Consider the following 27029-nt stretch of genomic DNA (forward strand, 5'->3'; position numbering starts at 1 on the left):
CTTCCATATTGAAAGTACACAGAATCTATTTTACAGTATAAAAGAATGACACAAAAGCATAAATCTCCAATTTTACATGTATTTTATACAATTTATTAAAACAATAGAGTGTTAACATGTCACACTATAGAAAATAACAGTAAATGTACATCCATGACAAACTGTTAACACCTGCACTATCTGTGTACATCCATGACAAACAGTTAACACCTGCACTATCTGATGATAACATCCATTTCTACGAAATATTGAAATACAGTTCATCATAACAATAGATAAAAGATACGTAGGAAAGAAAATTCATTATTCTGTTTTATTTTTTTCTGAAACACTAAATTATCAAATCTTCTCTTTTTTCCTTTCTTTTTTTCAAATAATACTATATTGTGTGTATTGACTTTTATTGACTTTATGATGTAACGTTGTTGATAGAAGGGTTTGTAGATTAAAACCTTTCTAAACCAAACCAATTTCTACTTTAAGATGTTTCAAAATGCATTGCAACTGACATACAAGGACTTCAGAAGATTTCTGGTTAATCAGGAGTAAGGTTAAGACAGGTTTTACTGTAATCTTAGATATAACTACCAATCTTTTATAGTTGAGACAAATTTTTAAGTACAGAATGTCAACCAATGTTTACATATTATTAAACAATTTACCTCCTTTAGTACACACCCTCATAGTTTGCTAGTAACACCAAAGATTTACCCAAGTCCAAAAAGAGAGCTTTCTTTTTTCCACAATATCTGTTTACTACATGTACATAAAGTATCAGTAAATGTATTGGAGGTATAGTGAAACCTACTTTAATCAAACCCTGAATAATCTGAAAACCTGTCTTAACCACTGGTTGATGTCCATTAGAAACAATTAAAATGTATTTTTAACCTGGGTAACCAAATACCTGCCTAAACCAAACCAATTCTACAGTCCACAAAGGGTTTGGTTTAGAAAAGTTTTGCTGTACATGTATTTCATGTAAAATTTGGTATTCACACTATAACACTCTGCTGCCTACACATGCATGCATTTGATAAATACACATTCACACACAATAAATAGGACCAATATTTACCAAGGGGAGCTAACCACCTACTATCTTTAATAACTGAAGCTCATATTGTCTGATGAAAAAAAAAATGTACATGTACGTGCTGAAAATCAACTATACATAACAATAAAACCATAATTATTTGATAGATATTGTATGTTCATGTGTTAGTAATAAAAACAAATTTCTTTCTCTTTAAACTTCTCCATACAGCATGGTTGAGACTCGGAGCTGACACTACTTGAAAATACATGACTTTCTACTGCTTTCCCCCTCTTGTTTTCGTATTTTAAGTTTTGGTAGTTGAATATAATTTATAATATGTACAGAATTCCCAAAATTTTGCATTGAAAATAATTCCATGAGGATATTTTGGGGGTGATAAAAAGCATAACTACTTTCTGTAAATGGTTATCATTTTGTTACTTCATTGACAGTAAAACAAGAAATCTCAGAATGAAACCCCTTGCACCAAAGTTTTAGTATAATTAGTATAAGTTCAAAAATTTTAAACCAAGACATCATTCAGAAAGCTGTCGCCCAAGCCCAAAATTGAGTCCCATGATATACATGTAGTAAACCAAAAAGTGTATCAAAATACACATATATTATTGTGGCTTCGACAATTACTTTCAGAGAAAACTGTTACTGAAAAAAGTGATGGACAGGCAGACAGACAAGGTTTAAACAGTGTAATCCCCTCAATCAGAGAGTGGCATACAATTACCTAGTTCAGGTACAACATTAGACTGGTAGACTATAATTCAACAATTTATAATCCATGAAGATACATTTTCATTTTGTAAAATCATTTACACAGACTAAGCATGAAATATTTTCCTTAATCAATACATACGGTACATGTGTAGAGAGACCAAGAAAACTACAAGACAGTAAATAAAACTCATATCACTTCACCAATACATTGTCATCTATAGTACAATTAACAGTTATAAAGAACAAGAAATAAGAAAACATTACATGTACATGTATGTAAATCTATGAAACTATGAGTGTACGAGAAGAGTAATAGATAAATAAAAACTTGAGAAGTAAGTCATGTCTGCAGTTTGTGGAATTATAACATCAAAAGACTTTAATGGGAGTTGCTAAGAAACAGAAGACTCTGACTAGAGTGTTTTAGATTGATATGCCAAGTCTTGGTCAATTCCGTAATTAATACTGAAAACATTAACACCACTCTCTCAACAGATAAAAAAACAAGAAAACCACATTAAAATTTGTGCTATTTACAGTCATTAAAAATCTATAAAAAAATGATTCATTTGATTTGTAACCATGTAAAACATTAACCTAAATGTACAAAATGATGAAATGCCTGTTTTTTTTCCCATGAACTCTTGATGTTGGTGAAAAAATGTTTTCGGATGCAATACTTTGGTCCATTCTATGCAGTGAGAATTACATGTATCATTATTAGGACAATGATAATGATTACATGTAAATGAAACTTAATTTTAGGATTTAGGTGCCATTTTCAGTCCAGCTGAGAGAGGGGATTTATATGTACATTATGTACATACGTGTATGTATTTCAACATCAATTTTGTCATAAAATTGCCAATTGTGACAGAACAAAAAGTTAAACCTACCAGTAAATAGTCTCAAATAAATACCAAGACTTTTACATGTCACATTTCAATAAACAAAACATAAATTCATACTGAAAACTACAATAATTTTTTAATCATAAAAAAATATTAGTGCTAATGAATGCCAAAGATAAGAAATTGTACAAATGTTAATGAGTAAAAACAATGTGTACAATGTACATGTACATGTATGTCAGATATTCCCAAAACTAAACTGAGAACATACAATAAAAAAATAAACCCAATAAAATATTTTTTTTTTCGATTTAGCATTACTTCAACAATCATACACACTAAAGGAAACTAGATCCCTACATAAATAAAATCAATCCCCTTACAGTATAGACATTTTGGAAAACAGAAATGTACATGTACACACAAAAAATACTGATTGAAATATTAATTATAATTGTTGTTCAAGTCTGGCTCAATCTCATTTCCTGTTAGTAAAGCAATACAAATCAACTATTTATTGATGGGTACTTCATTTACATGCATATTAAGTTATTGATCATAAAACTCATAGTGATAATTATTTCATGCAGCTGTAGCACAGGGGTGGAATTAAGAACTTTCCCAATGGCTTGGGGCAAACAAGTTTCATGAAGTTTCATGTTTCAGTCAATCCAAGTTTGCCCGCTTCTCAGATTTTTTTCCTGTATAACATATCATATTATATATATGATATAGTAGGTAAACTTTACTATGAGGGCAGTTAAGTTTTGGCAAAACTTGTAGACAAGTTGGACAAAATTTCTTATTTCTACCCCTGCGAGCTCATTATCAAAACTACATTGTACATGTATCAAGCAAAGACTTTTAAATATGAAAATTGATTTGATTGGTCCTAGTATAAGAACTTTTTCAACTGTGATGTTGATCGTAATGTCCTGTTGTTTGAACCTGGCTGAAGTCATTAGGCTGCGGTATAGATATACTAAATGACTGATCACCTAGTTTTAAACGTAATTTTTTGGGAAATGTGTGACTGCTAGATAAGGGATAAAATGTTTTTGGTGCAATGGATGATTGTCCTGAATTTAAACAAGTCTTCTCGCAGTGTAATGGTGATTTGGGGGCATGAATTGGTGATCGAGGAGTACAATGGATGGGGGACCTTGGAGGCAACTTTCCGGAGTTTCTTCTTTTACGATGGCAATGTTTCAACATATGACTTTCAAATTCTTCAAGTTTCCCTTCAATTCTCTTAGCTGTTGACAAGCTTTCCTCCATTGTTTCAAGTATTGGGTCTCTTCTCATTTTTATGGTCAACTTTGGTATTTTCTTGTCAGGTGATGACTCTGGTGAGGATGTTATAGAGTATGATAATTTGCGTTTCCGATCAGAACTTTGATTTTTCCTAAGGCACTGATCTGATAATGATTTGCACATTTTTTGGTGTTTACCACTGGATGATTTTTTATCACTGTGAGATTGGCCATCCAATTTTCGAGGTGGTGTAACATTTTTAATTATTGAGTCAAAACTTTCAAACATATTTTGGACCGGTTCATTTTGTTCCGGAAGAAGCACTTCTGATCGCAATCGACTTGCTAATGAATCATCCTCAGTAACACTACAAACATCTATAAAACTATCATCACTGCTTACAGGACATTTTTCATCCAATTTTAGATCCTGATTGAGTTTTTCAGTTAAGTCCATTGCTGCCATAGGTTTATTGCCGTCTATTAAACAAATAGGAGTCTCATTCCCAGATTTGCGACGTAGTCTAGGACTATGACGAATAGCTGATTTCTTACAGTCTGACATGGACCTGAGACCCTTTAATTTGTTTTTTGCCATTTTTGTTCCCTCCGTATCACAATGAATATCCTTCCTAGATTCTGTTCCCTGAACATCAGAATCAACATTTTCGTCTTCATTTTTCAAATCTCCACAGTGAAATTCAAGAGTCCCTGAAACAGACAGTTCTAATTGTTCTGACACTGAAACAGAATCTGTTTCTTCAATTTCCTTTTTAATATAAACTTTGTCTATATTTAATTTACTAAGACCATCCATCCTGCTCTCAGCAGACATAGTCTTACTCTCTGTTTTACAGTTAAACCTTGGGCTATGTCTTAAAGATGATTGGTCAGCCATAAGATGTGGTTCCTCCTCAATGTGTTCAGATTTAATGTGGACAGACAACTCACTACTTATATTTTGAACATTACTGCAGTTGGCACTACGACCTCTTAACCTGGGACTACTTCTTTGAACGTTTCCAAGGGAATGCCGACGGATGGGACTTTGTATAGTATCCCTACTTAACAATGAGGTATCCTTTGAGTCAATTCTTCTAGACCTGGTCCTACATATAGAAGGAGAAGTGTTCATATTAATGTCAACATTAGATTTGGAATCCTCATCTGTTTTAGAGCAACTGGCTTCGTTTCCTTTAAGACTGTCAACATTTTGTACCAATGTTTTTGTTTCTTCATGTTCTACAGTATCCTCGCAAATTCTACATGCCTGTTCCACTATTGAATCCAACTCTTCATGATCGAAGTCTGGATGGTCAAATTCTTGCTCTTCAAAGCTAAAACTCATCCTTTTATTTGGAGACTTTATTTTTGCTGCCGCTTTTGAAGATTCGCTGAAGTTGGACTCAGAATGCTTATCTTGGTGCATTTTTGCAACCCTTCGAAAACAGCCATGTTTGTCCCTCTGGGGCAGTTTTTTAGAATGAGTTACTTTTGCATTAATATCATTTAAGACATTGTTAACTGTATGATTAGTCTTAGCTTGATTTCTCCTCCCAGGGCAAGCTCTAGGTTCTGGTAGCTTTAGTCCTTGTGATAGCAATAATTCTGCATCATACCTAGTAATGCCTCTTTTCTTAAGCTCTCCAGCTTTCAACAAATTTGCATTTTTCTTCAGGTTGTCGTCTCTTATATTCCAATTTTCTAAAATAAAGGAAAACTAAACATAAGAAGAACGAAATGTTCGTTACTATGGAATACTATGTAAGAAAAATTATTCAGCTCCATCAAAGGGATCAACTGTAGATTGGGAATTTAAACAAAGACTAGAAAATCCTGGGATTAATAACATATCTAAACTTTTCCTCAAATTATTTTCGTACAACCTGATTGGTTAGTCAGATTTGATTGAGAAATGATTTGAGGAAAATCTCAACAACAATCTTTATTTTTTTTCACTTTTTAGCAATGAAAACAGGCACAGGTCACTATCTGATTCCCCCCCCCCCCAATAATAGTGTGTCACATCTTCAATTAAGGTTATACTGTAAAGGTAATTTTACATGCGGGTATTAATTTTCATACATTGTAGCTACGCAGTAAGTAAAAATTTCAATGGTATCTTTATACTGTATTTAAATTTATACACTTTATTGTGCATACAATTTTTATATGAGATTATTACAAATATTTTGGCGAACTTAAATTGGTCCATAATAAGGCCAAAATTAAATAAAATTTGTTTTCACATTATACCCTACCTACCCATAAAAATTAGCCCCACCCAAATACTAACAAGATTTTTATATTTTCAAAGCATATTTTTCACTTCTTTGATCATTGCTTTTAAAGAATAATATGAATTTTGAGTTAAAAAAATTCCCTACCTACCCAAAGCCAGAAGCTTAAGTTGCATAAGGGGAAAACAAACATGATTTTAAGTGTGGCCTGACCAATTCAAATTGGTGCCCACCAACAAAAGATTTTCCAAAATTTACTTGAGTTACTGTAAACTCTTTTTATTTCCATCTTAAATTATCTATTAAACAGTGTAATAGTTCAATGAGGTAAACACTGTCCTTGCTACATTTGTGAGTATGACAATTACATGGAAGGTAAATTTTGTAATGTTTATGGAAGCACTTCTTTTGTCCTTTCAATCATAATTGGAAGGTTTCTTTCATAGTTATTATTTTCCAATGGGAAAACAAAGTCAAGAGCAATATCTCTTAACAAACCAATCATGGTTTTCCTATGCTCTTTTTAACTGTCAGTAAAATTAATTTCTAATACCGTTTCCATATAATGCAGCTCCAGTCATTTGAGCACTAGGTCGTTCACGCTCCTGTGGGTCAGACCTCAGTCTTGTCAGTCTGTCGTCTGTATCCCTCAATCTATAACCTTTTACATGTTGAGGACTTGTCAACCCTTCTTTGGGTCTAAATGCACCTTGTTTCCTCCTTTAAATTGAAGAGTTATCAACAAACTTTTAGGAAAGTCTTATTTCTTATAAATACATACATTTATCTATATTTCAAAAAATATAAAAAAAAATTCAAAACCTTTCCTTCTGAATTTAAATACAGAACTCCACATATGAAACCAATACCCAAATAATGCCCATTTTTCCACAACGTTTCACAGAGATTTACTTTGGAGCCTCAAATTGTGAAATATGTCAAAACAAAATTTTCCAACATTCACTGATTTCTTTTAGTAAAACTATCCATTTTACGAAAACCACTATGTCAATATATACATGTAAGTTGAGGTAAGAATTGTCTTCACAATAAATCATGATTTCAGTGATTAAATTTAAGGGGAAATTCTTGCTAAATCCAAGTTTAATTTAATATTGCTGGTAGAAATTATTTCCACTTACTAAAATTTGCTAGTGGAATTCTATATGTCATGTAGGTAAAGTCCAGAAATAACCCAAAAACTTAAACTTAGCAAGTCTAAATTTTCAATACTTGCTAAATTAAGCTAGTAGAAAAAATTCTGAAATTCTATCACTGGATTTAACCAAGCTGACAAAAAAAAACCAACATCAATTCACAGTAAGAAATACTGAATACACTATAAAAATATGAGATATAATGGTAAAATTGTGAATGAAAAAAGAGAAATTTCACTTTTAAACAGAAAAGATCATATCTGAGAAATAATTGTCCATCTTCCACTAAAATTAAATGTTAACAACATCATCTTTAATAATACTTTGTAATTAACTTATCATTGCAAACATTTCTAGATAGTTTACCTTTCACAAGTTTCACATTCACAGAAACAGTTGCCTTCACCAAAGAAACTTTCTCCATAGTGGCAAGTTATCTCTTCTCCTGGCTCAATGTCTCTTAGTACTCTCACACAGGCAGTATCTCGCCCAGTGGACACAAACTAAAATACCCCAAAATAGTCTAATACCTTTTATAGCTTAATTTAAACTACATATATACATAGATACATACAGTAAAACACGACAAATAAACTCTTAAGAACAATCATTTATAATTTCTGTCCTTTTAGGATTTTACTATTAAATGACACAGTCCTCAATGATCACCTGTCAAATGGCTTACAACTGACGTATCTTACTAAAAATTGTAGTTTCATTTGAGCCCGAGAATAGAAAAATCTTGGGTTTTAACCCCGCCTCTTTTGTTGGAAAAGTTTAAATATATGCAAAATTTGTGCAAAAATAAACTATAAATAGCCTGGAAACCCCATTCTTCAAAATGTCTGTTAGATTTCATAAATAGATCAGAAACCTTAAACTGATGTTCTTGTATGAGTGACCTACCCTACAATTTGATCTGCAGTCATGGTTGACAAAGCTAGCTGGTCCTAACCACAGCTGACTACAATTTTTACGTGTTGAGTACATGACACTGAAGTCGTTTATACCAGGCTTTAGTAAGTGTTCTTCTTCCTCATTGGTTAATTCTGCTATGCATCCAACAAGGAACTCAATTTTATCATTTTTAAACCTGAAAGCAAATTTGAATTAAACAATGCAACAGAAATTCTTGTTCATTTAAGTTCCAAGAAACCTTAATAACTAGTTTTACATTATCAGTTTCTTGATACAGCAATAAAAATGGGTACTGAAGATGAGGAAAACCAGAATGAGAATCAAGTAATTAATTTTGTTATGCCTGATTGTCATGTTGTTGGATCTATAAAAAATCTTTTTTAGCTTTTGCTTGTGTGTGAATAGCATTCTCAGTCTTTCCAAAGGTTCATCTTTTTTTTCAGGACATTTGATCCTGTGATGACATACTATTTTCAGGACCGAACCAAGTTTTACCGTCCATTTTGACCTGAATCAAGAATGACTAATATCGGAAATTTTCTGGACTTCCAGTCTGGCTTTCCATATTTTTTTATCAGTCCTGCCACATTTTTACCAGTAATATCCGACGGACCGATGAACCTTTGGAAAGACAGCATTCTACAATAGTACATTAGTAGTTCAGTCTTGATTAAAAGGGTTCTGTAAACAAAAACACAATAATTAATGGGATTTTAACATTGATAGTCTATAAATTATACCATTAACAAAAAAAACTATATTACCATGGCCTAGTTGCACAAATCTTAGCTCCAACTTCATTCTCCATTGAGTAGCGATGACATGGTAAAATTTCAAACCCAGATTTATTATCAAACATCCTCAGGTATCTGAAAATCTGTGTGAAGAAAGACAACTCAATTTATTATTTCAATTAATTTTCAATAAGTGGAAAAAATGCAGGATAAAATGTGAAATTGTCTATGAAGCATTGATTGGGAAAAGTAGGGGTTATGGACAACAGGACCATTGAAGATAAAAATGGCCATTTAAAGTTATGGGATTTTATGTAGAATGTTCAAAGTAAAAATCTAGAAAAACTTGTGAAAAAATAGACTTTCTCCCGCCAAAACCTCACAACTTTGATATCAATTTGCCAATCACAGAATTTAAAATTCATGTTGAAAATATCGATAAAATATGAAGAAAATCTATGTTATAAATAGAATAATCAACTGGTTATTGTGAACAACCAAAATATGACCACTCATCCCAAGAACGCTTAAAGGTTTAACTTGTGCACGGAACATGTTCAGATCACTCGTTAAATCTTTGCGTTCTTTAGCACTCGTGTTAATATTTTGGTTATTCATGAAGTTGCCAGTCACTCTTTCCAATTAGTAATCCTATTATTACAAAGAAATCCTAGAAATATTCTACCATTTAGAAATGTCTTTACACTTCTTATCTACTGTAATGACAATGTTAGAATTGCCTTCCTCTTCTACAACATTTTTTGCATTTCTCCATTCTCAGTATTTTGATAGTAAAATTTAGATATTTCAAAATGCAGTGAATTTAGTTTAAAGGAGAAGACAATATGTTATTGTGTAAGTAATAGATATTGAAACTAATCAGTTAAATGTTCATGAAAATTAGATTGAAAAGAAAAAAAAATCTTTTCTTAACTACTTTAGTTAATCACGATTTTTAATTAGACAATTTGAAATTCATGCGCCTATGGGCCCACCATGAGTAGTTGACCTGTGTTGTCATAAATTAGGTTTGTAAAGTAAAAGTTAATAGGTAACTGATTATGACATCCAAAGACAGCTCAAATGTGGGACATTTCCCTTGTAATTTCAACCCAAAAAATACAGAAGAGATTGAGGCACAATGATTCAGCAAATGTCAGACACAAGTGGATTTGCAGCAAGAATCGTAGAAATATTTACGGAATATTCTTTGTTTACATATTAATATGCAATACTTGTATCAAACCGACTTGGTGCCGTTGCGAGCTAATCAGGAGCTATTGTTAAAAATCAATAAAGTCTGCTTATGATCTTCCTTTAGATAGAACAGTTCTGCAAGGTGGCTATCCATATACATTTCAAAGATATCAAATTTTGCATGGCCTTGTGCATTTTACAAAAGCGCATTTTGCATTAAAGGTTATTTATTTTTGTTTACATGGGTAAGATTTTTCATAGGAGCCTAACTTAATGCAAAGATGATCTTTCCCTTTAATGTATTGCAAAATTATTGCATTAGTAATTTTATGTGTATTATATACAAATGCACTTTCTACATAAATTATCAAGACTAAATACTCCATTGCATAATGAAATGCAAATTGATTCAAAAATGTTTCACAAATATTTTTTCCTATTTTAATGTCATTCCAACTTCATATCACTGACCCCCCAAAAGTGTTCAGAATGTTTATATATAGACTTTTACCTCTTGAATTTACATGCCCACCACTCAGGGATTTCAGTAACTTTTATTCATACAGGAGAATTTAAGATTTGAACAAGTGAAATTAGACTTTTTCTGCTTAAGTTCTATTACAAAATTCAGATTTTAACATGTGATTTCATTGAAATGAAGCGATGAAAATTTGTCTAGTGCCTCTTCTTATTGAAAACCTCGATCTTTGAATTGACAATTACTCTTTTTCACCAACTTTACACAAACAAAATTAATCTAAAACATAGTAAATTCAAAATGGCTATAAAAAACTGTATGTATGAATACTTTCTACTTATCAGAAAGGTAAACATGTATCTTCTTTAAGCCGTTGCAAGTACATGAAATTATTTTTCACATACAAAATTCCATCCAAATATATTACAAAGATTCTGAACCAAGAAAATGGTAATTTTTCTATTTAACATACATGTTCTTTAAAAATTATCTGTTGAGATTTTGTTTTCGTCAAGAAGTATGTCTTAACAGGTGTCAGCGCTGTAAACTCTTTGTATGCCTTTTCATAATTTTGTTTTTCTGTAAATCTTCCCATTATATCTTTACAGATTTGTTGTAAATCTGTCTTCATTGGTCTGTGCCTACAAGACAAAATCAGATAAATCATTTTAAAAACTACTGGCCTCCAGGAGCCTGAATCACTCACCTGGTACAATTTTTTCCCTTCAAGGGCAACAATTCAACATGGAGTCATCCTACAACTTCAACCCAATGAAGATTTTGAGGCCTTATAAAGGATTATTTCATCAATTTAAAGTTTGTTTTATCAATCATAATTTTCAAGATATTGACCAAAAACTGCAAAAAACATTATTTTCACATTTCAAGGGCAACAACTCTATCAAGGGGTCGTCCAACAACTTTGACCAAATGGAGACATTATTAGAGCACTTCAAGCTGAAGAAGGAAGGTTACATTTATTTTCCAATATTTTTTATAGCTTTTGAGGCATGTAGAAATTGATCACTTGACTCCTGTGGTCTAAAAATAGCAACAGCGGCCAATTTTTGAAGTAAATACCCTCTGGATGCTGGTGACCAAGTTACAATGTACAATGTACAAATGTAGGTAATAATCCACTAGGTGGTTTTGGAAGAGAAAATTTTTAAAGAAAAGTTAACGACAAACAACAACTGACGACCACAGACGGCTTTACACAACCTTTAAGATGGTGAGCAAATAAAACATTTTCTTTGGATTGCAGCTAGACATGCCAGCAGTGGTCAAACCCTGAACAAAACGGACAAATATGGACACAAAATTCAAGCTTTATACAGCTCTAAATTTGTTTGTAATTAAATATTTGACACAAAATACATGTATATAAAAATAAAAAAGAAGCTTACATATTAAAAAAATCCAATAGTCTCAGGAATTGTTTTGAAGTTAATGTTCTTATTTTAAGGAAATCATCCTTTTTTATGAATATTATAGTCCAAAAACTCAACACAAAATCAGAAATTCACAACAATATCAATTGTTATAAAATATTACCTTATGTTTCATGAAAATGGTTGCAACCACTACCAAGTTTAATAGTGTAAAAATTGTGAAACCATCTCTTTTAAAAAGTCCAAATAACTCCAAATTGTAAAATCAGTAATTCAAAAGAGTTAAAAGGGAGCTTACATCAAAATGAAATAAACATTTCACAAAAGTTTCACCAATATTGTACCAGAGATTTTGAGTTATAATCTGAAAACATAAAATCACCCTATTTTTGTAGGAATAAAGTGCCATAACATCCCCCCCCAAAAAAAACCCCCAAAAAAACCTTTTTTTTTGGTAAATTGAAAGGAAGCTCACATCAACAGAAACAAACAATTCACCAAAGTTTCACAAAAATTGGTGGCAGCATTTTCATGTTATTGGGCTAAGTATGAACAATGGATAAATGGACACTATTATTCCACTTTGTATAAGAAAACAAAAATTAAACCATACATCATTCTGGGGTGTTTGTTAAAGCTGAATTAGCTGCCAAATTTGAACAGTTTTGATTCTACTGAATTTTGCTGACTCAATGAAATATGTTTGTAGTAATGCAGTAGAAGCAATAAATGTCGATAATACCTACAGAATATTGTGAAAACGTTTTTGTAATCAGAGAAGATCGATAGCTCTGATCTAATTATTTTTCGCTATTACTTCAGAAGAATGCTGACAGGACGCTGACCTGGGTTAAAAATACTTTAAGTAAAAAAAAAACAACAACAATAACAGATACACAGGTAAGCATGTGTCTTGTTTTCATTTCATTTCATCCATTTCTTGATTAGTTTTCAAATAAATAATGACCATATTTGAGCCACATTATATCACAATAGGTAAATTTCAAAAGGATGCTTGCGTTATATATTCGATTTTTGTCTTTTACGGCTTGAGTACATCATTTTTCCTTGCCATTGGATTACCACTTTCGCTTTGCAATCAGATTTGTTATTAAAGAAGCAACCATTACAGCACATGCGCGGATTACGGTCAACAGAAGTCACAGGCATACAAATTTATCTAGGTCGATGTTTTGTCATGCAAGACAATAAATGTATAGGCATCTATTTCATGTATTTAATGCATTTTATGTGTGGATATCAAATAAAATTATGCAGTGAAAGTACAATTTAGTAGAAATAACTCAAAGTTAAGGTATATTTCAACAGAAACAAAAATTTACGAAAATGACAGCTAATGCAGCTTTAAATGAAACTCTGTGTTCTTGTGATCAATTGATACTGAATGTTCAAAGGGAGATAACTCCAGTTACAAAATGCAAGATTTTTTTTATCTTATATGTACATTTGTATGTATTTAATATGTATTTTCAGACACCAGCCAACTAAGACTGTGCATGTACTTGCAATAAAATGAATTATTTTTTGTTTGTTTTTCCCCATCTTTTCTATTTTTTCTTACCTTGTATTCATTTTGTGTGTGGTTAAGGATAGGAAGGGGTCCAGTGTCAGACTTGATGCCAAGTCGTCATTTTCACAGAGCTCCTTGGAGTTCATCCCAGTTGAAGGTCCATACCTCCCTCCTCCTTCCACAACCATGATGCTACTGAAATATAAAATAACAAAATTCAAAAATTAACCTATGACAATTGACATTGTTTTGAGTACAACTAACATACTTTAATAGTACTTACTGTACTGAAACTAGACCAATAATATGTCTGATCCTGTGTCACCTTCATATATTTGTCATAAGCAGTGTATTTATAGCCTACATTCAGTCTGCTATAAAATTCCTTGATTGAACATCCATGTGAATAAAGTTTTAATGGACATCAAACTTGTGACTGATATCACATTATTTTGAGTTCAATTTGCATACTATTCTACCACTGCTACATCTGAGCACTGAAAAAACTTTCAAATCCAACTTTTGTGCATGTACTTGGGTTTGCAACTGTATACTGCTGTACCCTCTTTCCGATGTATACCTACTTCCGATGTATAATTAATATCCCTTTTTGTACGGAACTGATTGCACATGCTTGGGTCAGAGGTTGCCGATACTGAACCAGGCCTGTTTCATGAAAACAAGAAGAAAGATCAGATTGCCGGTATTCCTGGTAATTTTCAAGTTTTAAACTCGACATAAGAGTATTTCCAACTTTTCCAAAACCTCGGTATGCCATATCATTTAATCCCTTTTAGAAATGTAGAAAATATGCATGAAACCAATCAATTGATATTGATTTATCGTCTGCCTTTACAACGCTTCCCAAACAACAATCACGTGACCAAAATACATTATGTGTCATATGAATTAACTATGGTAACCAGATTAACAAAAAATGAACTTTTTCTGAGGATTTGACAAATTAAAATGTCAAACATATTTTCCCTCATCTTAAAAACATTCTGCTTAGAAAAATTCAATGGAAATTGATAGTTAAGCAGTATTTAACACTACAAACTTTTCACTATTAACAAATTTAAGTTAATTTGAGATATTTTTTTATTTACAGGTATATAAAAAATGAAGAAAAAAACAGTATCACCCTGATGCTTAAAAATCTGCCTTCAATGCAGTACAGAATGGATATTTTTTGTTCTAGTTTTTGCTGCTGTTAATTTTATTAAAGTCATTCAAATGTATAAATGATTTAATTTTCTAAGTTAGAATTATATCAAATGTAAAAAGTTGCACAAAAAATGGTATATGAAATACTTACATAAGAATATCTAAATATTTATCAAAAAAATAAAAATTAGCAAGTTTCAATAATCTAATGGTTGAGTTCACCTAGTATATCAATTTTAAGTAATCTAAAATATTCTAAATGATTTCAATTCTTAATCAATTTCAATCAAATGATTATTTGAATAGGACTTGAAATAAGATAAACATTATTTTGAAATAATTTGCCTTAAATAATGAAGTGTTTAAATTCTCACATATAAATATTTTTCCTTAAACAGACTAAAAATATATTCTATAAAGTTATTTTTGTCCAGTACTATATTGTTTTTCAATAAATCCAATACTAGCATATTTCTATTTATTTAGTGGAAATGTATTGTATCCCATATGGCTCCCCATAATTGTTTAATCTCTGAACTGGAAATGCATGGATTTGGGGTAAACAACAATAATGGCGGATGATTGACATTCGACTTTCAGTCACTAGTGTAATAATTAAATAAAAACATGCACATGACATAATTTAGAGAAGTGGGAAGTAGAATGTCTGAATTTTTTTATGAATAATATTAGTGTCGTCTGGTCAAATCGGTAACTGGATCGGAAGAATATTATTTTGACCAATGGAATGGGGGTACCCCAGTATATTATGAAACAATAATGGGAGTTACTTCCCTTTGTTAACAGTGGCCTTCATACAATGGCCCTTAACTGTATGCGAGGATGCACACAATGCACACACTGATAAGGACGTACTGAAAAACATGTTAGATCATAAATCGTGCATTGGAGTATTGTTTTGTGGGTCGCCCAGAAAAAAAATGAATGCTTCCTCAGTCGCTGTCAACACAAGCAACTCAACTTGTTTCGCATGACACTTATAGCGGACAGATATCATTCAAACCAATAAGACTTGCAGGGTAATGACTAAATAGTTGTTTAGTAAACTAATTATTATTTTCTAACGGTTACATTTGGTTATTTATTTCATTATTTACCTGTTTTAGTAACAAAATTGATTGTAAGAAAATATGGTGTTAGTCGGCCATTTTCTATAGTCCGCACAATGTAGTTCTAATAGAAATATCTGCTGTTGTTTGTAACTTAGAATGAGTGCATTATCTCTTGTACAAGTACTCTTTTTATACTTATTTTCGTCCTTTAAAAAGAAAATGAATATTCATTTATCTGTTAACTGTTTACTATATGCTATAGGCGGAGTAATACAAAATTTCGAAAAAATGCAAATCGACCCGACAGGGCAAGGGAGGTCACTCTAAAAGACTTAAGATGAGCATTGAGAAAGTTCCCCTCAATCGTAGGCTGCAAATCGAGTTACAGACAATCTGTCAAACCACTAGTCGATATTTAAAGTAATTGTTTAAATAATCTAGCATGTGATTCCGTATAAGGACATTTTTTTCCGACCGATAAACTCTTTCCTGGACTTCAGAACAGCTGCAAGCTTATAATAAGAAATTTCTGCACTCAGTCAGTCAGTGCCTGTCTTGTTTCTGTCAATGGAATGATCTCCCTATTGACACGAAGAAGTGGTTGTGGAGGAGTCTTTCTGACAAAATTGCTATTATGTTCAAATATTACACTCTAAAGTAGAACTGAAGAAACTAGAGAAAGACAACGTGAGCTATGCTCACAAATTTTAATTGATACCCTACTCCCCATTTGATAGCATGCACCTTTTGACCTCCATATTGATTTGGATCAAAATTTAAAATAGAGGGTGCCCAATTGGGATATATAATGAAGATTCTGTGAAGGTTTCATTCAATTCCATTCAGTGGTATAACTATCAGGGAGTAATGGATTAGAAATGGGTCCCTGGATTTTTCAAATTTTGGGTTTCCACAGGAAAACTTTAAAGGAAGATTCACTTTCCCAACCTTGAAGTTTGCTTTCCAAACTTAACAAATACTTTTAAAAAAATCAAGCTTTCTACTTGTTGAAGGGAAAGTTGGGCATAATAATTAACTTTCCCACACCAAATTTGCACTTGCTCTAGGGTGACAGGATAGTGAAATCCTAGAACATTGCCATGCCTCCATATTCAGAAATGACAAGGTCAATGTTTTGCTATGTGAAACCTCAAGATTGATTTTGGATCAAAATCTAGAATAGGAGATGCACAATTTGAACATGTCATAAACATTCTGTGAAAGTTTCATTTCCATTCAGTGGTGTAGGAGGAGTAACAGATAAGGGATTGATCCCGGGCCTTGTCCCCATATTCACAAATGATGAAGCCCATGTTTTGAAATTTTATTTGATTGAAAACTAAAATAAGAGGTTCACAATGGGAACAAATAAACATTCTGTGAAAGTTTCATTCAATTGAATGGTGTAGGAGGAGTAATGTATAAGAGATGGGTCCCCCCTGTGAAGGACTGACATCCCCAACACTATATACCCCCTTTTAACCCCTATCACATTACTGTTACTTCAGGTTTAGATTGGTAATCACCACTTCTGCACTAAGTACATGAGGTACATGAGAAAAAAAGTAGAGGCTAATTGGATTTTAGTCAGAATAATGTTTCTGATCAACTATAAAGTTTTTGAAAATGATGTATGATTTGATTTGTGTATACGAGTGACATTTCAAATTGTTTGGTTATGTTTTCATCGGATAAATATAAATAAATTTATATTAATTTTCCTCTACTTTTCCCTGAATACTCTTGTCAGGTAGTAATGTACAGGGATTTGTAAAATCCTGACTAGGATATAAAAAAAAAAAAAAAAAGAAGAAGAAAATGAGTCTTATTTCCAGTAGTCATCATTCTTTTTATTGTATGCCATGTGCGTGGGGATATGCCTTCCCAAAGGCAATGATTACTGTGAGCTAACGCATTCAAAAACCACATTCAGCTTGTAGATCAAGTATAAAGCAGGCTTCGATTCCCCCCCCCAAAATGTTAGTGTGTAAATATGAGTTACACTTCTTGAGACATTTAGGTTTCCAATATGCACTATACCTAAATGTGCGCTAAACACTCCCCAAAACGCACGATAAACAAACACTCCCCATGTTCATTTAAATGCATAATAAAAGAATGCTCTTAACGTGCGTTTAAATGCATGAAACACGAACACTCATTTAAATGCATGATAGATGAATGATTGAAAAATAATGATATTAACAAATATTAATGAAGAAAGTAAAAATCGAAAATAGAAGAACTGAAAAATGAAAATACAAAAAATATAAAAATAACAGTTGAATAAAGGAATTAATGAATGTACAAAAATGAATGCATGCTTCTAATGCTCCCAGCCTGCATTTAAACGAATGCTCCCATCATGCTTTTAAATGAACGCTTATTTCATGCATTTAAACATACGCTCCTATTGTGCATTTAAACAAATTCTTCTATCATGCATTTATCATGCATTTAAATGAATGCAAAACGATGTGTAAATGAATGATCAATGATGCACGAACACTGAAATGGGAAAAGTGAAAGTTTCGATGAATGTATGACGTCACAAAACGTGGATCTATTATGACCTTTTAGTTCGTACAAGTGCTTTTAACACTTTAGATTTTTTGTGAAAAGGACTGCATGGTCTATTCTATTAATTTAATGCTCTCATTATAAAATGCATGAAATATCTGCTAATGATGGTCTATCTATAATTACTTAATTTTGTACTTAGCTTACATTATGTTACTACGTTAGAGACATTCATTTTGATATTTCAGATACTTAGACACCAGAGAAAGGAGGCCCAACTCTAAAGGTTAATATAAAAGGCATAGTAAGATTTAATTGTTTGGAAGCTGGTCAGTTGATGATATCCATTGAAGAAGAAATAATGTACTTATCAACAGTGCATTATTACATGTAATACAAAAATCATAATGTAACAAGAATATACTCAGTTGTTTAGATACATTAGAAAAGGGAACAGATATGGTGAAATGTAACAAATGTAAAAGAAAAGGGAACAGATATGGTGAAATGCAACAAATGCCAGTTTGGCCGGTTCAAGTGGAAAAATTTACATATTCAATTCAGAATCACTAGATTTGCCCTGTTTAAATTTTTATTTAGGGGAAAAAATTGTGAGAACGCTGCATGTAACCCGTATTGAAATAGTAAATACTTACAGAGGTCACCAAAAAGTCTTCAATAGGTGTAAACACACCAAGTAAGCCCTGAGAGGCCCTGACAAAAGTAATAAAACCCATGGTAACAGTACACTGTAAAACTGAAGATATCTGTAGGATTACATATCTGAAAGTAGCAAATTATACAAAATATTAAAACTTGTGACACAGTCATGGAAAGGGATTTGCATTTGTCTGCTTACAGATTGCACAGAAATTTTTGAGTGTTAGCCAACTCAGGTTTTAACTAAAGTGTACCTTTTCCAATTAATATTGCAGATTCAAAAATTGAGAACAGTATGTTATCATGCTGCCCATTTTGTGGAGCCGATTATTCTCCATGTGATAGACGAGTACGATTGAGGTCGAAGATAAAGGCAAACAGAAAATTGAAGAAATGGATCGAGATCTACAACACAGAACCACAGAAGTTAGGAAAGTTTCAGCTAAATATGGTGCAAACATACCTGAACAGTCACAATAAACTTGTAAGTAATACTGGTAAGTGCATGTAAGGGAAAAGCAGAAATGTTTTTGCATTGGAGTTCAATTTCATATGGTGGATAAATATTACCAATTAAATTAAAACTCCAATGTAAATTAAACCTTAGTAATGTGTGCTTCTTAATGTTAAAACTAAAAATTAACCTCAATAAAAATCAGTTTCGGTAAAAATCATGAAATTTAAAATCCGCAAGAATAAATGTTTCTACAGTAAGGTAATGATTTAAGGGCAGATTCATCCAAGAATTACATGTATGCTAATAAAGAAATAGATAAGGCCAAGAAAACAATATATCGTTTCAGATTATATTGAATGAATAAACAGTGTAGGTAGGTGGGTAAAGTCACTTTATTTTTTTAAATTATTTTATATAGACAATTATTGGACAATTTCTTTACTTTGATAATGCTAAACTAAACCAAATGAATTTAGTGGCATTTCATTAAAAAAAAAAAAATTATAAAATGTGCTAGAGTAGGCGGAAAAAGAAGGGTAATCTTAAAAAGACTTTTTTTTTCTCGGCCCAAAGTAGGCACTTGATTATGGGTTGTGACCAAGCCAAAGTATATTAAACCCACCATGGTTTTTGTGACTGTTCCAAGTCAGGAATTTCTAGCCTCTGTATGGATTGTTTCACTATTACTTTCAGTTCACTTATGTGTTGCTGGAGTATATTGGGGCAACTATTTAGTTGTTCCTGTGTATAATGTTGTTTTGGGACCAGCTGCAGCCTGCCCTGTAGTTCGAGGGTTTCCTTGTCCTTCAGTGATGACCCATGGGTGGTCTTGTGCTGATATTTTTCATCCCAATGGGGATGGTCTTCTCTTTGACATATTCACCATATTCATTCTTGTTATATATTTCAACAGTTGATATTTTAAATGTAATTTGCTTATGTATTTAATATGTACAGGAAGAACTAAACTTATTATTTTAATGTGCTTTTGTTTAAAGAGCAAACAAGGGAACCAAGGTTTTAGGAGAAATTAAAAGAATGCAATCCAGGGACAAAGATCAGACATGGAAAACAGATGAATGTAACAAAGAACATAAAGCAACTAAAATAATACATACAATGATACATAAAACATTTTTCTCAATAGTGATCTCCCTTAGTGAATTCACACTGCAATATGTAGGAAATTTGAGAGTCTATTTTTCAAGCAATCTCTGCCACAGACCTATAACTGCTTCCTGATTTACTTTGTATCATTCCACTAGCCTTTAGGTTCTGCTATACAGGATGTGAAAAAAAAAATCATAGAGCATAATCATGAGCACTGCACATTACAAATATGTGAAGGGTGAATTTGCATAAATGGGTGGGGTTTAGAACTGAGTATGGCAGAGGTGTAAAGTTTTGAAATATTGAATATACCCTCTGTGTAGGAGATTGTTTTAAGTTGCCCACCATCATTTTTGTAGATTTTTTTCAGTTGATAATTTGGATAGATTCCAGCAATTTACATGTGAAATTATATACATTCAGTTGTAATTTGTTTGAGGATTATGAGGATAAATTTCGGCACAATTTCATTGAACATGTTTAAGTACAGGTTCACCAAAGAATCATGTAAACTGTAATTAAAAGAAAAAAAGATAAGTAAAATTATTTTCTAGATTATTTTTTTTACAGGCTCATGTTAGAATCATCGAATAAAGAAAACAAATTATATAGAAAAAATTTGCAACTTTCTAATTAACGTAAAATCATGAAAAACTCACATAAATATGATTAAAAAACTGCCAAGAAGAGTTGTAACTGAACCAATAAGTCAAAACACTTTAGTTAATTAGAAATGTTTCCAAGTTGATGATTTATTCCACTATTGATCACAATGATAACCAGGCCATGTGTTTTTTTCCACTTTCCACTCCTTGGTCATTATATTTATATGAACTCAAATCACTAATGATACATTGTAAATGTATTTACACTCTCCAGGAAGTTGATAAAAATATGGACTTGTTACCCTCAGCATGATTCATAGTTAACAACTTACTGATAAAAACACAACAATAACAAAGTTGTTTAAAAGTAAATAATTTAATTTAATATGTAACAAGCTTTCTGATTGGTTGGTTCTCTTTGAGCAAATCCTGTTATTTTGTATAATCTGGTTTGGTACAATGACATTGTTTACGTTGATTTGGTCAGCACTACACCATTTAAATAATCCCAAACAAATAAATGTTTTGATTACAAATCAATTATGACATTTGCAATGTCATTTATAAGATAGATAATTACGAAGGAATCTTTCTAATTTTTGTACAGGCTATACTCAATAACCTTGCTTGGGCGAGTTTATAAGTGTATACTGCCATAAACCATGTTATTGAGTATAACCTGTTCAAAAATTAGAATAATTCCTGAAATAATTATCATTTGTGTGGAGTTCTGATTGAAATTTATTGTTAAGTCTTTATTACATGTCTGCGATTGGCCATACAATTTCAGCCAAGAATTTTATATCAGTTTAACAGGTTTATTTGTCAAACTTTTGTCTACTGTTACTTTTCTTCTTCAAAATAATACCTGGCCGGATGTCAAGCCCTCTATAAATGAACATGTATACTGGTGTGACATTGATGATCTGGTTGTTTATTGTTTTCAGTTAGTTACATGTAATATTTGTAAGAAGACTGTGAAGTATCCATGCCAGAAGAGGCCTGAAATAAAACAAACTAAGACAGAAGAAGTCAATAGTGAGTTGTATATCAAATTATGGCATAAATAATTTTCTTTTGGAGGGTGGGGTGCAGGGTGGTTTGGATTTTATGTTGAATTTGAAATTTTACTTTGCATTAGAGTGAAAATAATTTGTTTCTTCCAGCAACAGCCAGAGTTAAAACTTTATTTGAGAATCTACATGTTTAAGTAATGGGGGAAATATTGATTCATAATTCCTCTCCAAGACGGAGTAAGAAATAAAAAAAAAATTTTTCAAGTGAATACCAGATCTCCCATAAGAAAAGTAGTTGGTACCTATTCATGCAAAGAGTGATTTATGGGTTGAAAGATAAAACCTTTTTTTATTTTTATATAACAACAAACATTGGTTACCATGTATAATGGTATGGTGCCACATGATGTTGTCTGCGTCATTGTCATCGTCAATAGAAATTAATAATTGTGCCATTACTTGATGTGGATCTTGATACAATTTTACAACAAGGTTGAAAACCAAAAAAGGACGGTTTGTATTGATTTTAGGGGTTATGAACCCAACTGCTTAGAAATTAAGGGCCACAAAGGGGCAACAAACAAGAATTTCATAAATATGTAACCATAACTTTTGTTCAATATACAGACCTCTATAATATTTTACCAAATATTCAAAACCATCAAGGTCGCAATCTTGTTGTCCTTGAAGTTATCAGACACATATAATTTTTTTTCCATTGAATATTTTTTTCTGATTTTTGTTGGCCTCAAAAGTCATGTCTACTTGCAGGTTTTAGTGTTGAGGATTCAAGTCCAAAAAAGAAGAAGAAAAAGAAGAAAGGAAATAAAAAGTCAAAGACTGAGAATAATATTCTTTCAACTGAGTAAGGTTTTATAACAAAGTTAAAACAAGTTGTTGTAATTTGAATTTTCCCTTTATGCAGTGTACATTAGGTAAAATAGTACATTGAAAAATTCTTTCCACACTCAAAATACGAACTGCACAAATTGTCATCATCATTTACAAATACATTTGTCAGATTAAGAAAGAGTAATCAAGGGAACCAAGGTTATAGCGGTAATCAAAAGAATGTAAAAAATAGTATATAAGAAGTGTCATTTACTCTAAGCAGAAGTAACATTCTTTTAAAGTCTGTTTGTGTTTTAGTAGTCTATGAAAAGAAAATACTATAAAATCTTTTTTCAAAATAATTTTCCTATAAAATCGTTTTTTCAAAATAATTTTCAACCGCATTTGTTTTTCTCTTGTGTATACAAACTTTTACATAGTTCAATTAAAATTTGTCTGTTTGAGTGTAAGAACAGCTGTTTAGATTTTTATATATATATATATCACCCCCATTTGACACTTCTAAATAAAGGAGATCTCCCCCATTGGTCACTTTTCAATTAGGGAGATCTCTCTCATTGGAGGTCCCAGAGGCATGTACACGTATATGTACCTGTATGCATGAGTGTTATTCAAAAAGCTCTAACACTCATACATTCAGGAAAGAATAGGAATATTTAAAATTGAAATAACATTAAGCATAAGTGAAAGGTGTTTTTGTTCTTTGAAATAAAATAAAATATTTCCAAGAGATCTTATGAACTAAAGAGCAGGATCTGCAGAAGAAAAGTTTTTTTTATTTTTGATAATGAAGTTTAAGAATTTTTTTTGGAATGTGAATAGAACTCGAATGGGTTATACAGAAAGTGATGCTGATATTAAACAATTGTTGAATAAATGTGCCTACCTGTTAACCCTCCAACATTAAGTGGAGATTCCCACATAATTTATGAACAATTTAGATTCTTCCACACAATAATGTAGGATTTGGGGTTTTATTTAGTAGAATGACTATATTTTTTCTTTTACTATATTTTCTGTGAAAAATACTAAAAAATTGAAATTTTACTTCAAACACTTGCTTTTACATTAAAGTATCCCACATGAGACAGCATCACAGGAGACTTTTTGTTGGAATTACTATATTTTCTGTGAAAAATACTAAATAATTAAATTTTTACATAAAAAACTTGCTTTTATGTAAAATTTCCTACATGAGACAGTAATCAATAAAAAATTCCCACATGAAGCGTGCCAAAGGTTAACAGGTATATGAGGTATGAAAGACTGGTAAAAATTTATACTAATTTTGGAAAAATTCCAATTTTTACCTGATGATGATATTTCCATTAACTTTGTTGTTTGTTGTTTTTTCCATTAATTTTCATTAAGCACACGTAATATAATGTCAAACATTTAAAAACTTTTTTTAGTTTTGCAAAGAACAGCTACATATCATCAATGGAATGTATTCATTTTCAAAACTGGGAACAAATTATCTCTGCCAATATACTAGGGTAGACATAATTATTATTTTTGTGTCTGTAATTCAGTCTTTGAAATTGACATCAGCCCTCTTGCCGTGGCTAGTAACAGGGTTCGTACGGGTCCTTGACTCCTTGAAAAGTCATTGAATCTTGTATTTTTGCCTTTTAAAAGTCATGAAATTTTATTCAGATGACATATTGTTTTATAAAGTGTTATAAAGTGAAATAAGCAATCTACAGTCTTCTTTATCTCACGTTCAGGAAGGTAAGTCAAGGGGGAACAATCTGTAAGTGTTCAGGGACTGGTTTCTGTTTGTTAATGTCATAAAGGGAAACAGATTTGACCGGTGTCAAACAGTCATGACCTTATAATACAAAATGCCAGGAAACTAATTTTCAACCCAAGAGGGTTGAAAAAGAAGAATACAATGAAATACAGTCATTAAAGATATCGAGGTTAACAAAATTCTGTCGCGTAGGACACATGTTTCGAACCTAAAGTTCTCATCAGCTACGTTGGCCAAATTATATTGAAGGGCTGAAATATTCAAAAAAATTGTGCAAAGTCTAATCTGGGTAAATCTGGAACTTAAGAAGCTTACATTTTGCTCCTGTTAGAAGTCATGGTAACGCAAACCAGCTTTATGAATGTGTTCAAAACATTTGGCATACATAAATATGTTTACAATAATTGAAAAACTTATAAAAAGATGCACAATTGTTTGTGGTTTTGGGTATGGAGTATTAAAAAAATCCTGGAAAAGTCCTGGAAAATAGGAATGAAAAAGGTGTATGAACCCTGTAGTAAAAATGCTAGTGGGGTTGCAGAATTTGGCAAACATGCCAACAATTGCTATATTAGTTCATAAAAAGTTTTGAGCTCCGGCTTGTTGTCAGAAATTTGTATAGCAAAGACTGGGTTGATGGTCTCCAATGATAACTCCAACTAACTGAAAATGCAGTCACATACAAAATATAATAATAAAAGATTTTTTTTTTAATTGATATCGTAGCATGTTCGTTTCTAACTAGGTAAGCTAGTTTAAGATGTTGCCTTCAACTTTTTTGATAAAACAAGCATTTACTACAAAAAAGTAACCTGGTCATACTACAACAAAAACCTGATATTTTGGTTTTTTTTTTTTGGAACAAATTTTCACGTTTATATTTTTTCAAGGTTTGAGAGTGTATAAAATTAATGATGAATCATTACTGCAATGGAAATGTTTCATTTGTAATGCTTATTTTTTTTTATGATAGATTTTATTGACATTGATTGCGTCGATGAGTTGAGTGTCAGAAATGTAAATTTATATTATTATCTTACAGGCCATTGCCGGAGGAAAAGTTGCCACAAGTGAAAAACAAGCAATCTACTCAAGTAACTTGCAAGAAATTAGAAGCTGATTCGAAAGTTCAATATGTAAAAAGTCACGGTGAAATTTTTGTAAAAGGTCAAGGTGATACATGGAAAGGACAAGGTCATTCAAAATGGCAAGGAGGGAAAAGGATATTGCCTTTAAATGAACAGACAAGTAAAAGTGCTAAGAAGAAGAAATCTAAACAGATGAACCAACAGTTGTCAAATTTGCTTGCAAAGGAAAAATCAGAAAAGAAGTCTGCAAATTTGTCTGATTTTCTCTCAAATTTATGAATAAAGTAATGAAACAAATTTTCAAATTTTATTGATCTATTCAACTGTTTAATTAAATGATTCTCTATGAAAACAGCTGATAACTTTTTGTTGTGGCTTGCATTAGATTATGGTTAGGGTCTACTTAATTTATATTTAAATGTTTGATATATGCATTGTGCACATGGTCATCAGTTTCAGGGCCATGCATCAAAGGTGCATATGTCCTTTTGTTTTCACATGATCTGTCCATTTGTACGTCTATCTGTCTGTCTGTCCATCTGTCAACAACTTTTGTGATTGCAAACCTCAGTAACAATATATATATAGTTTTGATATTAGTATATGTATACTGATGAAGTCATAGTAGTTGTGGATTACTTTTGGTTATCATAAAAATGTGTATATTAAGTTTTTGGTAAAAACATTTTCAACTGCATTTTTAGGTCACATGACTCAAAAGATCAAAGTTGTCAGACGACTCCTGGTTAGAGTTATTGCCATTGAAAGTCAAAAATAATGTTTTTAGCAATTTCAGCTAATATCTTGAAAACTATCATAATAGAAAAAAACTTTAAATTGATGAAATGATCTTTGTGATAAATCCTACCAAAGTCTTTTTTTTAAGTCGAAATTGTGGGACAACTCCTTGATAGAGTTATTGCCTTTGAAAGGTAAAAAATATTAAGCAGGTGAGCGATTTAGGCTCCTGTGAGCCTGTTCTTTGCAATATCTTTAAATTGTTAGGTTTAGCCAAGTTCTGATGAGAGAATTAAAGTGTACATCATACAGATATCTATCTGTGGTTAAATTTTATTGTAAATCTGTTAAAGCCATTTTGGAGATGATGCCCATTTTAGCACTTTTAATGCACTGGAAAAATGTGTTTTAAGATATCATGAATACACCTCAAAGTATTTTTCTTTGTTGTTGAAACTCGGATATTGAA

General features: G+C 31.7%; 2 protein-coding genes across 7 annotated transcripts; one reads left to right on the forward strand and one right to left on the reverse strand.

Moving 5' to 3' along the window:
• Positions 1–65: 65 nt before the first annotated feature.
• LOC148610216 (uncharacterized) lies at positions 66–21372 on the reverse strand. Of its 4 annotated transcripts, none has more exons than XM_088542438.1 (9): positions 21168–21372; positions 18938–19064; positions 13573–13716; positions 11072–11240; positions 8955–9067; positions 8179–8365; positions 7639–7775; positions 6669–6835; positions 66–5579 (listed from the first exon to the last, which is right to left on the reverse strand). In XM_088542438.1, exons 3-9 carry the CDS (start codon positions 13707–13709, stop codon positions 3532–3534), a joined length of 2958 nt encoding a protein of 985 aa, XP_088398564.1. In that variant the 5' UTR covers positions 13710–13716; positions 18938–19064; positions 21168–21372; the 3' UTR covers positions 66–3531. The 4 variants fall into 4 exon arrangements, with proteins under 4 accessions (XP_088398564.1, XP_088398565.1, XP_088398563.1 ...); XM_088542439.1 differs by lacking the exon at positions 21168–21372 and adding an exon at positions 20517–20531; XM_088542437.1 differs by lacking the exons at positions 18938–19064; positions 21168–21372 and adding an exon at positions 15807–15887.
• LOC148610217 (uncharacterized) lies at positions 15619–26119 on the forward strand. Of its 3 annotated transcripts, none has more exons than XM_088542447.1 (6): positions 15619–15728; positions 18530–18567; positions 19217–19425; positions 22061–22151; positions 22901–22994; positions 25777–26119. In XM_088542447.1, the coding sequence occupies exons 1-6, from the start codon at positions 15634–15636 to the stop codon at positions 26099–26101; spliced, it is 852 nt and encodes a 283-aa protein (XP_088398573.1). In that variant the 5' UTR covers positions 15619–15633; the 3' UTR covers positions 26102–26119. The 3 variants fall into 3 exon arrangements, with proteins under 3 accessions (XP_088398573.1, XP_088398574.1, XP_088398575.1); XM_088542448.1 differs by lacking the exon at positions 15619–15728 and adding an exon at positions 16038–16181; XM_088542449.1 differs by lacking the exon at positions 15619–15728 and having other exon boundaries at positions 18541–18585.
• Positions 26120–27029: the final 910 nt, after the last annotated feature.

The sequence above is a fragment of the Perna viridis genome, chromosome 8 (genome assembly GCF_037379345.1).
Source record: "Perna viridis isolate PV_CMFRI_1.1 ecotype Kerala chromosome 8, ASM3737934v1, whole genome shotgun sequence".
NCBI classification, from domain to species: Eukaryota; Metazoa; Mollusca; class Bivalvia; order Mytilida; family Mytilidae; genus Perna; species Perna viridis.